Here is a 13,017-nt window from a genome sequence, read left to right as displayed (position 1 = left end):
GATGAATGAACAAGAGAAACAAAATGCGAGAGAAATAATTACTTCCTTTTGCAACCTCTGAAATATTAACACGTGCAGCTTCCACTTAAATCACTTCACAGGCTGAAGCTGCATCAATATTTAATGTCTTCGAAGATGAATAATTCAGTGACAGACATGCACATCAGACTGCTCTCTCTTCCAGGCAGGTGAGATACCGACCCCCCCCACCCCTCCCCAGCACTGCACCCGAACCCCAGCCCCCCCGGTCCCACTCTGTTGTTTTGGGGGGCGCCTTCTGTGGGGCTGCAGACCTCCAGACATCCATTTTCTTTCAGCAATGTCATGGCTAAATTTGTACACACGTTCAGATGCTGAGGCAGAGAAGTAAGCCAGCAGATGTTACAAAAACAACACTAGGCTAGATGAAGAAAAGTCTGAATGAATGCAAGCAGCTACTGGAGCAGAGAGTCTGAATGAAAAGACAGACTTCAAAGCCAGGATTCTCTCCCGGCACACAAAAAATAACCATTCTGACTGCAACTGCAGAGTCTGCTGGACATCGACATCAGTCATCCATGGTCCACCATTAGTCTACCCAGGAAAAGTTTCATGCCGGCCCTGCTATATGGAGGAATGAATTGATCTAACTAAAAATAAATGCTTTAATCAATGAAAGTATACAATCATTTGTACTCCTGGTTTTATGTTATTTGTGTTAAGTGGAAGGACATACAGAGAAAGATTTTTGTCGCGTAGTGGAACTGACCGTTTACTGTACACGTGACATACAAACGATTTAATTATGTTACAAGAAGACTCCCCTTATAAAGAACGGTTTAAGAACGGTTTATAGTGAGGATATTAATTAGATCATAATACTTCGTAAATCATTAATGGACATTTATAAACCAGTCATAAGACAGATTTCTTCTTATTAATGAGTTACTACCATTTATAAGGGAGTTTTATTATAAAGTGGTACCAACTAATGAATCGATAATCTGGGGTCAGAACAACGTGTTTATTGAGTTTTCTGTAACATACTGTTCATCTACCCCTGTCTTGTTCCTTGGGCTTTTGAGGTTATTGTAGTCACTTCCGCACATATCTGACCAGAAGCTTGATTTGGACAATGCATTGGGGATGGGCCACATGTAAAACCCACACCGGACACACTTAGAAACGTCCCTGTCTCTTCTGCAACTTCTTTGATTCATTTCTTAAAGTACGAATTGCACAGAAACTTTTATCTAAATGCTATAAGTACATTATGAAGTCTCATTAACAATTATCCTGATCATGCGTTTCATCTATGAATGCAAACTTGTAGAATGTAGTGCTGCCTGACTGCATTTAAAAATTGACTGTACTTGTTGTTCAACGTCTTGGTGTATAAGTAATGAAGCAATGCAAAAGTGACTGTCTCTACCAGCGTAATGTAACCTCTGTTTCCCCGTCATTTGACTTTTTTTACTTTGTATTGTAACTTGCTCAGTGTTTTTCCTCTTCTGTCCCTTAAACTTAGCAAACCGCTGCCTTAATTGTTCGATGAAGTATTAATGTATCTGAACAGCAATATTTTTTTTTTCCTATAGGTGAACATAATTGCAATGTATTTTCAACAAATTAACATGATTGACTAGGTTTATGCGATTAATTGCGATTAAGAAAATTAATCGACTGGCAGACCTAGTATAGATATTAGTATACACTGGATATTCATATCATGAAGAAAATTTCCTACACCTGCTCATTATTAGTAATTAACTTCCAAGTTATAATTGCATGTGGAATTTACATATTCACCCCATGGCGATGTAGGTTTCTATCCACCCTCGGAAAACATTTGGTTAGGTGAACTGGTACCTCTTAATTGCCCAGAGTGTCAGTGCATACCTTGGGATAGACTGGAAAATGTTTACAGTGTCCTGCCTGGCACTCAGTGTGGCCTAAAACTGTCCCCAGGCTCACTTTGCCCTGGATAAGGAGTCATGGAAGATGGATGGCTGGATATTAAGGACAACTATAAAAGGCAGATGTAGCACGAAAAATTAAGAAAGAGTTAATGGCTTTTAATATAATCACTATTGTTGTGTATCGTGAATGGATTCCCAAATGCATTGCCTGTTACAATTGTCTGTAAAAAAAAAAAGTCGTAACGTTGCTCGCTGTAGCTATATTGTTTTCTGGCACATTTATACAAACAAATCTTTTTTCAGTCCACTTACAATTTCGATGCTGTATGCTGATGGAATTCTCTGTCTTTCACAGCAATGCTGTGTAGGGCACTGACTGTACAGGGCATTGTTGTGCACTGCAGTACTGAACTGTTCTGTGAGAGCTGCTTGATTCAGAGTAGTGCAAAACAAAAACAGTATTGTTGCTGTTGTGTGTACTAGTATCGCCATTACTGTGTCTGCTGCTAAATGTGCAATTTAAACCAACTTACGACTGTGTCTCTTATCTTATACGCTATAATGAGATACCTAAGGAGCACCTAGATGTATAATTAATTATAGAAAGCAAGCATTAAAGCAGTTTCTAATCTTGCTCCTGCTGGACCACTGTGTACACTGGCAAAATGTTCAATTATCCATTATTGTGCTGAATTAGTCACATGGCTCAAATCAAGGCTCTTTTTCAGTTGTCTGTTTCGGTTGCTATGAAAATGGTGAAGATAAAGGAATATCTGTGTTTTAATGGATTTTTATTGATTAATGCTTGTTATTTTAATGTAAGACTAATTGAGAATAAATAATATAGAACATATTAAAGTTGGACTTATGTGCATGTGCCTACTGCATGTTTTTCTTTTCATTACACAAACAACACAAAAACCACATTCACTGAAATGCATCAAGCCTTTAGCTACTTCACCAATAAATACAAGAATGACTGGCGCACAAGTGGCAAGAATAATCCTCAGCAAATGATTCTCAAGAGTGCAGACTGTTTAGAATACTCTAAAAACCACTGAGCATAATCGAGGCTACTGAGGGTTAAAGATCTGTTCGAACCAGGGACTAGAATACATAGTGGGCTGCCAGAAACCGGGAACATGACCAAACACAAGAATGACTGACCAAACAGATCATGCATTGTTAGGAATGGTCAGTCACCCATGGTTGCATTTGCATGTATGCACTGCCATCTGCACATAAACATCCATTCGTCCATTTTCCGTTGCTACTTATTCAGTGCAGAGTCACAGCCAACCTGGAGCCAGGGGGACTGGCATGAGGCAGGGGGGACTGGTATGAGGCAGGGGGACTGGCATGAGGCAGGGGGGACTGGTATGAGGCAGGGGGACTGGCATGAGGCAGGGGGACTGGCATGAGGCAGGGGGGACTGGCATGAGGCAGGGGGACTGGCATGAGGCAGGGGGGACTGGCATGAGGCAGGGGGACTGGCATGAGGCAGGGGGGACTGGCATGAGGCAGGGGGACTGGCATAAGGCAGGGGGGACTGGCATGAGGCAGGGAGACTGGCATGAGGCAGGGGGGACTGGCATGAGGCAGGGGGACTGGCATGAGGCAGGGGGGACTGGCATGAGGCAGGGGGACTGGCATGAGGCAGGGGGGACTGGCATGAGGCAGGGGGACTGGCATAAGGCAGGGGGGACTGGCATGAGGCAGGGGGGACTGGCATAAGGCAGGGGGGACTGGCATAAGGCAGGGGGACTAGCATGAGGCAGGGGGACTGGCATGAGGCAGGGGGGACTGGCATGAGGCAGGGGGGACTGGCATAAGGCAGGGGGACTAGCATGAGGCAGGGGGACTGGCATGAGGCAGGGGGACTAGCATGAGGCAGGGGGTCTGGCATGAGGCAGGGGGGACTGGCATGAGGCAGGGGAGACTGGCAAGAGACAGAGGGACTGGCATGAGGCTGGGGGGACTGGCATGAGGCAGAGGGACTGGCATGAGGCAGGGGGGACTGGCATGAGGCAGGGGGGACTGGCATGAAGCAGGGGGGACTGGCATGAGGCAGAGGGACTGGCATGAGGCAGAGGGACTGGCATGAGGCAGGGGGGACTGGCATGAGGCAGAGGGACTGGCATGAGGCAGAGGGACTGGCATGAGGCAGGGGGGACTGGCATAAGGCAGGGGGACTGGCATGAAGCAGGGGGACTGGCATGAGGCAGGGGGGACTGGCATGAGGCAGGGGGACTGGCATGAGGCAGGGGGACTAGCATGAGGCAGGGGGTCTGGCATGAGGCAGGGGGGACTGGCATGAGGCAGGGGAGACTGGCAAGAGACAGAGGGACTGGCATGAGGCTGGGGGGACTGGCATGAGGCAGAGGGACTGGCATAAGGCAGGGGGACTGGCATGAGGCAGGGGGGACTGGCATGAAGCAGGGGGGACTGGCATGAGGCAGAGGGACTGGCATGAGGCAGAGGGACTGGCATGAGGCAGGGGGGACTGGCATAAGGCAGGGGGACTGGCATGAAGCAGGGGGACTGGCATGAGGCAGGGGGGACTGGCATGAGGCAGGGGGGACTGGCATAAGGCAGGGGGACTAGCATGAGGCAGGGGGACTGGCATGAGGCAGGGGGGACTGGCATGAGGCAGGGGGGACTGGCATGAGGCAGGGGGGACTGGCATGAGGCAGGGGGACTAGCATGAGGCAGAGGGACTGGCATGAGGCAGGGGGACTGGCATAAGGCAGGGGGGACTGGCATGAGGCAGGGGGGACTGGCATGAGGCAGGGGGACGGCCGGAATGGGATTCCAGCCCATCACACACTCTGGGTAATTTAGAGACAACTGCATCTTTGCAGACTGTGGGGGATACACTGGAGCATCCTGAGAAAACTGAGAGGTGAGCACACACAGGTACTGGGGGGTGGTAACTGATCCCACAGCCCTGGAGGTGTGAGATAACAACAATGTTTCCCAACCCAGTCCTCAGGAACCCCAAAACAGTCCACGTTTTTGCTCCTAGACAATCAAAAACAATGAATACCTGATACAGGTGCCTTGGGTGCCTGGAGGGAGCAAAAATGCGGACTATCTGAGGGTCTCCAAAGAGTGGGTTGGGGAAACACTGTTGGCACTACAGTGCTAATCGCAGAGCTCCACAGTGACACAGTGAAATGAAGGAATGATGCAGTGGATCAAGTATCTAAAATGGAGACTGTCAAGCGCAGCCCAAGTGCACCAGTTATCAAGGGGATGTTTCTCATGTTCCAAACAATGAAGAATAATTAGGTGTGAAAAGACAGAATGATCTTCCTCACTTGGTGATTCCTGAACGAGTGCTTTGCTCATGACAGCACCATCAGCTGCTTGACAACCTCAGTGATTAATGACATGTCACTCACTTCACGAGTCCTGCTGCTATGAAGGATATTTTTGGGCGATGTAAAGTGAATCCCAACACAGAGACTCTACACGAGCAATCGGGACACAGAGGAGTGGTGCGTGGATTTGCCTGCGTGTACGATTAGCTTCCTATGGTGCACAGAGTGGCTCCCAGGACTGGGATGTCAACAGTCAGCTGCAGTTTGGCTGTCTGCCAGTCTCATAAACAGAAAGTCTTAAAAAGCCACTTTCACTGCTTAGGACCAGTGTTTCTCTAGCCAGTTCTCGGGGATCCCGGGGAGCAAAAACGTGAACTGCCAAGGGGTCCCCCAGGACCGATTTGAGAAACACTGGCTTAGGAGACATGAGGTCTGTTTTGTTACCACAGGTAAGATGTAATAATCCCACAATGCAGCAGGTACATTATGGAAGCTTTTCAGGCACGATATGTACCTGATGCCATGAGAAATCTGGGGCACGATTGCTTCTTTCACGTAATAAATCATCAATTACACTGAAAAGCAGACGCCGCCGTTAGGCTTAATCTGCTTCCTGAGGTCACGGAATTACATTATGGCCCAGACGCTCGTGCACAGCAGCCAGGCAGAGGAAGTGCCACCCGTGAATATGCATAGACATGCTTACGGATAATTTGGTTCAACGTGACTCAGCTTGCAATTCTCTTCTTGGCCTCCATTACTGGCAGTGAATTCAATAAAAAAATCTGGCCTCGATAAATAATGGATATCTTGCTTAATATCCCTAAAGAGGCAAAGTGGAAGGCAGAGCAGCAAACATCCGAGCCCCTGGGGGCTGCAATGCCCTGTGGAGACTCGGCACACATGGCCTGTCTCACATTTCTCTCTTTATTCTTTCTTATTCTCACTGCCAGCAATGACTCAGTTTGACAGCTACTAGACTTCACAGAACATCCTCACATTTCTGTAATTTCTGTTATTTCCGCATGATTATCTTGTAATTTGACATAATCTACATCGACAGCATCAATAGTGAGGCTTACATTGTACCAGCTGTCTGAATAACCAAATTGTAACACAATACATTTTATCTGGTACTACACAGAACATTCAGTGCACCTTCATCATGCCTACATTAACAGCTTTTATCTCTTTCAATAACAAACATTACATAATTATACACTTATAATGTTTGTTATTATAACATCATGTTTGTTAAACATTAAAGCTGTTAAGGTATGTTAGGACATTAAGGTATGCTTATATGCTGCTTATGAATGTTCTATGAATGCATAATGATCGCATTATGAAGGCCGGTGCACTGAATGTTCCACGAATGCTTCATAAAGGCATTATGAAGGTGCAGTCAATGTAAAGAGTTACCTTTTACTGATTATTTTTCTGATGCAATTCCTTAATTTATCCACCACTTGCAAAGAGAAAGAGAGTGCTTATATTAATTCATTCAAACCCAAAACACTATCCTGCTCATTCTGTCCACAGCATACCCCTCACTTTGCAGGCAATCTAGGAAAAGCCAATCTCACCCCCCTATCTGTGATCCTACTGTGAGCTCTTGTGTGTGCCAGGCCAGTGCAGAAGACTCACGTGGTCAGATCGTTGGTGAACTCCAGTTCCCCCTGTGCATCCTCGTAGTCCACACCACCACCGCGGGCGCTTCCCGGCTCCGTATGGTATGGGATGATGACGGTGCCACGGGCACCTGAGTTACGGACCACCGTCACCTCCATGGTGCCCACGCTCTCGCTCACACGCACCAGACGCTCACTGAAGGTGAAGATGCCAGCATGGTCGTCATCCAGGATGGTGACAGTGGCCACCAACGGCTCCACCAGCCGGCCCTTGGGCGCCATGCCCACACCCTCGCTCTCGAACATGCCCTCTGCGTCGCCCACACGCAAGTTCAATAATCTCACAAAGAAGTGCTCGTCCTCCTCAAAGATGTCGTCGTCGATGATGCCTACCTGTGACACGCAAGATGTTTCTAATGCACATGACTGCCACAATGAGAACCTTCGAAGCAGCAATACATCTGCAAAAGGATTCAGTACAAACTGAAAATAGATTTTGCTGTATGCAGTTTGATTACTGTGGAATTTAATGGGGGTAAGCGTCCTATTGATATACAGCCAAAGCAAAATTCAGGGACATCATATTTTTCATCTTAAATAGTTCCATTAAACTATCCGCCTACAGTCAGGGCATCTTTTGAAAATGAATCAAGTTAAACTCTTTATTACTTTGCCTCCTACAAACAAGAGGCCTTACAAACTTTTTTCTATTAGTATTCTACACTTTTTTTACTGCTAGTATAAGAAATATACAGAGGTGGGAAGTTCAGGTACAGAAAGTACAAATCCAGACCAAATTTAGTTTCAGCCGACCAGCTGAATACACTGTTACTGTGACTCTTCATGTTTAACTGGTTGGTTGAAACAAAATTTTGGTCAGGATTTTTACTTTCTGGACCTGAACTAACCACATCTGAAAATGTAAATGAACATAGAGGTGGTCATTTTGAACCATACTTTTCTCCCCGCTGTGTTCCTCACTCACCTTGATCTCCTTTCTAGTCTCCCCAGGCTTAAAGACTAGGGTGCCCTCGCTGTATTCATAATCCGAGCCGGCATTGGCGGAGCCGTCCTCCGTGCGGTAGTCCACATAGAAGGTGCTCTCACCAGTGCCGCCTTGGCAGACAACAGCAAGGGCAACCGTGCCGCAGTTCTCCATGCACTGCCACTGGGGACTATCAAAGGAGATGTGGCTGCAGGTCTCTAGGTCGTCCTTCTCGGCGGGATCCTCAGTAGCCGCTGCCCGCCGGGCATTGTCGGCGGCGTGCTTCTTCAGCACGTTTCCCGCCCCGATCATCATCCTAGTGGCCTGGATGCGGTAGAAGGCGCGACTCTTCTGCTGGTGCATCAGGGCATAGTAGTTGGCCAGCTCCACCAGCTGCTCCAGCTCCTTGTCTGGGTACTTCTGCTTCAGCTCCTTAAGGATACGGATCACCTGCACAGATGGCGTCAGACTGAGTGGGGAACGACATCTTGTCTGCGCACATATGAGCACATGCTGGACAACAGGCAAGACAATAGCACTTTGAGACAATGTTATGTTGTGAAAATGCACTATACGAATTGAATTGAATTGAATTGAATTGGCCCAACAGTGTCTGCACCATAAATGGGTACCATGGGGGCCTTGTCCCTCGAAAAGGCCACCTGTGCCTTACCCCCCCACCCACAAATAATTACCAATTGCTAAAATGCTAAAAAAAATAGCCTGCTAGCCTAGTCCTCCCCCACCAGAGGCTTGGCTACAGATCAACTGTGCACCCAATGGTTCATCACCCCACCCACACCCTCCCCACCCAGCTCCCCCCCCCCACCCCCCAGTAAAGACTCTCCCCCCTATCCATTCATCTCATCTCCAACTACACCCTGCCGTCAGATATGTTCTGGCGCCGACACTGGGGGCCGGTCTTCCATCCGCCTCCCATTTCTGATTTTCAATCTCCCTTGCTGCAGCCTCCCCCGTCGTCTCACTAAACCTTCGGGCCCAAACTCTCACTCCCCTCCTTCTCTATAGCCTGCTTTCCTCCCTGTCCTGTCCTCTACCTCCGGGCTACTGACCTCCTTGCGACTTTCGTCCAGATCCTTGCTGTTATCCATAGCGACAGTGGTGCTGCTGGAATTGGGAAGGCCGACTCCCACTACACTGTTCCCATCCTGGCAGTTTTCGGTGGGTAATATGCCTGCCCGGGCAGGGAACTTGCCATCCATCATCATCTCATCACCTTTGGGCGTCATCTCGCCCTCCGTCTCCACCACAATGCCCCGGCGCTTATCCGCCCGGTAGCGCTTGTGCATGTACTTGTAGAACAGAAGTCGTCGGTCGGCAATCCAGGCCAGCATGACACATACTGGGAAGAAGAGCAGCGTGACCAGTGCCTCCCACACCTGAGAACATAGAGGTCATTGTTTCGTTCCCACACCCCTTGGCGCAGCACTTCAGCACAGCAGCTCGCAGCCGGGTCTGTATGTAACACTCAGGTAGATGGATCAGGTGTCCAGCAACAGACAGATACAAATAGGCACAAGCTAAGTCTAAGTGCTTCTCCACCACAGAAGAAAGGCACACTGACTATATAGAGTAGGGTTCCCCAATTCCCGTCCTGGGGGGCCGGAATCCACAGATTTCCCTGCTCAAACACATCTAACTCAGCTAATTACCAAGATCTGTAGGTGTGTCTCAGCAGGGAAATCTGCAAAATTCTGCAAACTAGCCATCCAGAACCAAGATTAGGGAACCCTGATACATAGTCATAAGCTTACAATGAATTCAGGCACTTTGTATAAACAAATACAGTGAGAATGTATCGCTCTCAGTAGCAAACAAATAGATTTAATGTAAAAACAAGGCACTTATAAAGACAATTATAAAGCTGAGAGCGTGGTTTAGTTTTTTAGCTTATTACTTCTCATGTCTCTAGCACACTTAGCTAAGCAGGTAATTGAAATTTAAATAATTCGCAAAAAAAACTGAAATAGTATAAAATTCTATTTCAAATACGAAATTTGTTGTCACTATCATGCAGATCAAATCACTCATGCTTCATGAGTACCGTTAACATTAGGAGAAATACGCACACATCATACGGTACAGACTTATCCTTTCAGTTATTTGTCTCTTAGTTGGATATGGTGGTTAAGAAGACGACTACATAAAGGCAGACCGGCTAACCTCCACGATGCCCGGCGACATGACGGCCAAGATGAGGTACAGCCATATGTAAGCGAAGATGCTCCAAAAGGCGGTGATGAAAAAGACCCTCAGGTGCTTGATCTTGCGGGATTCACCAGCGGGGATGACCCACACACACAAGCCGATGATGACAAACATGTTGAAGGCAGCACTTCCCACGATGGTACCCGGGCCAAGCTCACCTGCCTCAAACTTGTGCCCGCACACCTACCAGCAAACGTGTGGGAAGCATTGAGTGGCCATTACCAAAACATAAAACATCATCCTGCATTTATCAGTCCCAGTGGTGAATCATATATAAATTAACTCATGCACCTATTTTCAGTAAACACTTGCTAAAAAGCACATGGGGTGACAAGTAATCCAGACTCCAGGCTAACTCTGCATAGAGTATTAATCCATTAAAAGACACTCATACATTCACCTAATATGCGCAATAAAGTGCTATTAAATCCCCAGTACGGCATATCGTTGGACCTTTAAAACCTTCATAAAAACCGTGAAAACTAGAAGAGAACAAATAAGCACGGATGGGTTTGGATTTACACCCACGGACCTGGAGGAGAGATAAGAAAGATTAAGTTCTGTTGAACTCCAATTATCTCATTTATCTCTCTCAACATTTTTTCTTTGAAAAAACACCGGAAATCTTATATAGTCTGAGAATTATGGCCATATGTCATGTGAAAGGCAGGGCCTGTTCAATATCAGCCAGATGCAGCAGAACTGAGCTGAAAGGTCCATCTGCTGATAGAAGGAGTGTGGATGTTGGTCCCACGTAATGAGGACACTGCGGCTGTTGTGTTGTCCCCTGTCCCCCCCAGACCCCCCCCGCTTTTAACTCGTCCCCTTTCATGCCCCCCCTGCTTTTAACGTGTCCCCCGTCGTGCGCCCCCAACTTGTCTCCTTTCATGCCCCCCTGCTATTATCTTGTCCCTTGTCCAGACCCCCCCTGCTCTTAACTTGCCCCTTGTCCTGAACCCCCCATCATTCAACTTGTCCTCTTTCCTGCCCCCCCTGCTTTTAACTTGTCCTCTTTCCTTCCCCCCCCCCCTGCTTTTAACTTGTCCTCTTTCCTGGCCCCCTGCTTTTAATTTGCCCCCCCCCCCCCCCATAACACTTAGAATAACCTAAATCTGTGGTAGTGAAATTGGGTCGGACTCCTCTCACAGCACATACCTCAATGACAGAGAGCAGAATCTCAGGGGCTGAGGAGCCCAAAGCCATCAGCGTTAGGTTGGACACTGTCTCATTCCAGATACGCACGGTGGCCACCGACGTCTCGCCATTGGGCATAGTGATGGTGACCTCCTTCTCCTGAAGCAAGGGCCATGTATGTCAGGAAGCAGATGCACGACTGCGCTATGCAAATTTCATGCGTAACTGTTGGGCAATGCGTTTCATTAACTGCACATTTATAATGCCTTTATAATGCATTAGCAAAACATTTAGTGCACCTTCATAATGCATTCATAGAACATTCATAAGTTAAGCATTTAAGTATACTTTAACATCCTAACATACCTTGACAGCTTTGTTGTACATTAATAACAAACGTTACATGACAATAAAAAAAAACTAATTGTGTAATCATATGATGTTTGTTATTAATGTATATTAAAGCTGCTATGGTATGTTAGGGTGCTAATGTATCCTTACATGCTGCTTGTGAATGCTCCATTGCAATTACAGTTCGTTGCCGAGAGCTCACTAGTCACTTCTCACTTATGAGTAAGATAATAATAAATACGATAACTGGCAATTCAAGCACTTCATATAAACAAACACAGGGAGGATGTATCGTGCTCAGCAGCAAACAAATACATTAAATGTAAAAACAAGGCACTCATAAAGACAATTATAAAACTGAGAGCGTGGTTTAGTTATTTTGGCTTATTAGTTCTCATGTCTTTAGCGCACTTAGCTAAGCAGGTAATTGAAATAATAGCATAAAATTCTATTTCAAATGAGAAATTTGTTGTCATTGTCATGCAGATCATATCATTCATGCCTCATGAGTATCATAATCAGGATGAGATAAGACATTATATACAAACATTCTCAGAACATGTTCTTCCTAGGACATGAAATTCAGCCTGATGAAGTGGTACGCTGTCCTTATTTTCACTCTGTCTTAATACATGTCTAGATAATGGCCTGTGATGGTAGGCAGATAACGAGGGCCTAGAAAGAAGGGAGTTTTGGGAACATCTGCACCAGCAAACATACGGGCAGTCTAGCGTACCTGAGATGTGATGACCTCGATGGAGGCCATGAAGCGGTCAGCGATGATGGATACACCCAGGAACATATACATGAGTGAGACAAAGTAGACGATGGCTCGAGCCACCTGGTCCCCCAAGCCGGGCTGATGAGGCAGCCACACAGGCAGCAGAATGCCTGGACTACAGATGGTCAAGTCGCTACAGGGGGGCTTGGCTTCGTCGCTGTCATTGCCATAGAGCTCCGTGGTGACGGACGGGGAAACGGGCTCCGCCTCTATTGGCTGAGACTCGGGAGAGCACGGCTGAGGCAGCAGAAACAGAAGGAGCAGGACGGCTGGGAGAGACAGTCCGAGGCGGGACTCCATGGCTCTCCTTGAAACGGCAAACATGGTGCAGGAGCAGGGAAAAGAGAGGAGCAGAACTGGGAGGGGTGGTACCGGTCACCTATGAGGAAGGAGGAGAAGGCAGAGGAGAATAAAAGGGAGAATATTTGCATGACTTTCTCATATTTTGCATATATTACAGACTGACGTTTGTGTAGATATATATGTGTGTATGTTTCGCTTGTGCACCTTGTACCAGAACAAAAGGGTGTTTCAATGCAGGCCAGGATAATATATTAGTGACAAATTGTTCTGTTCTTTCACTTTTTAAGTGGTTTCATCAATAAAAGAAAAACATGTGTTTTGTCAGTGTATGCACAGTAAAAAAAAAAAACATTACTCAACAATACTTACAATCAACAATTAT

At 46.8% G+C, this 13,017-nt stretch overlaps 1 protein-coding gene across 4 annotated transcripts in view; it reads right to left on the bottom strand.

The window, feature by feature from the left end:
- Positions 1 to 13,017, bottom strand: part of LOC125711959 (sodium/calcium exchanger 2-like) — a 69,983-nt gene that overhangs the window by 14,808 nt on the left and 42,158 nt on the right. For all 4 annotated transcript variants that reach the window (XM_048981459.1, XM_048981458.1, XM_048981462.1 and 1 more), the window contains 6 exons: positions 12,288 to 12,711; positions 11,222 to 11,359; positions 10,022 to 10,249; positions 8,911 to 9,237; positions 7,838 to 8,287; positions 6,869 to 7,245 (listed from right to left, as the gene is read on the bottom strand). In XM_048981459.1, the coding sequence (XP_048837416.1) occupies positions 6,869 to 7,245; positions 7,838 to 8,287; positions 8,911 to 9,237; positions 10,022 to 10,249; positions 11,222 to 11,359; positions 12,288 to 12,656 (1,889 nt within the window). In that variant the 5' untranslated portion in view covers positions 12,657 to 12,711. The remainder of the gene's footprint in view (positions 1 to 6,868; positions 7,246 to 7,837; positions 8,288 to 8,910; positions 9,238 to 10,021; positions 10,250 to 11,221; positions 11,360 to 12,287; positions 12,712 to 13,017) is intronic.

This window comes from Brienomyrus brachyistius, chromosome 17 (assembly GCF_023856365.1).
Source record: "Brienomyrus brachyistius isolate T26 chromosome 17, BBRACH_0.4, whole genome shotgun sequence".
NCBI lineage: Eukaryota > Metazoa > Chordata > Actinopteri > Osteoglossiformes > Mormyridae > Brienomyrus > Brienomyrus brachyistius.
This window is presented reverse-complemented; position numbering and strand designations above follow the sequence as displayed.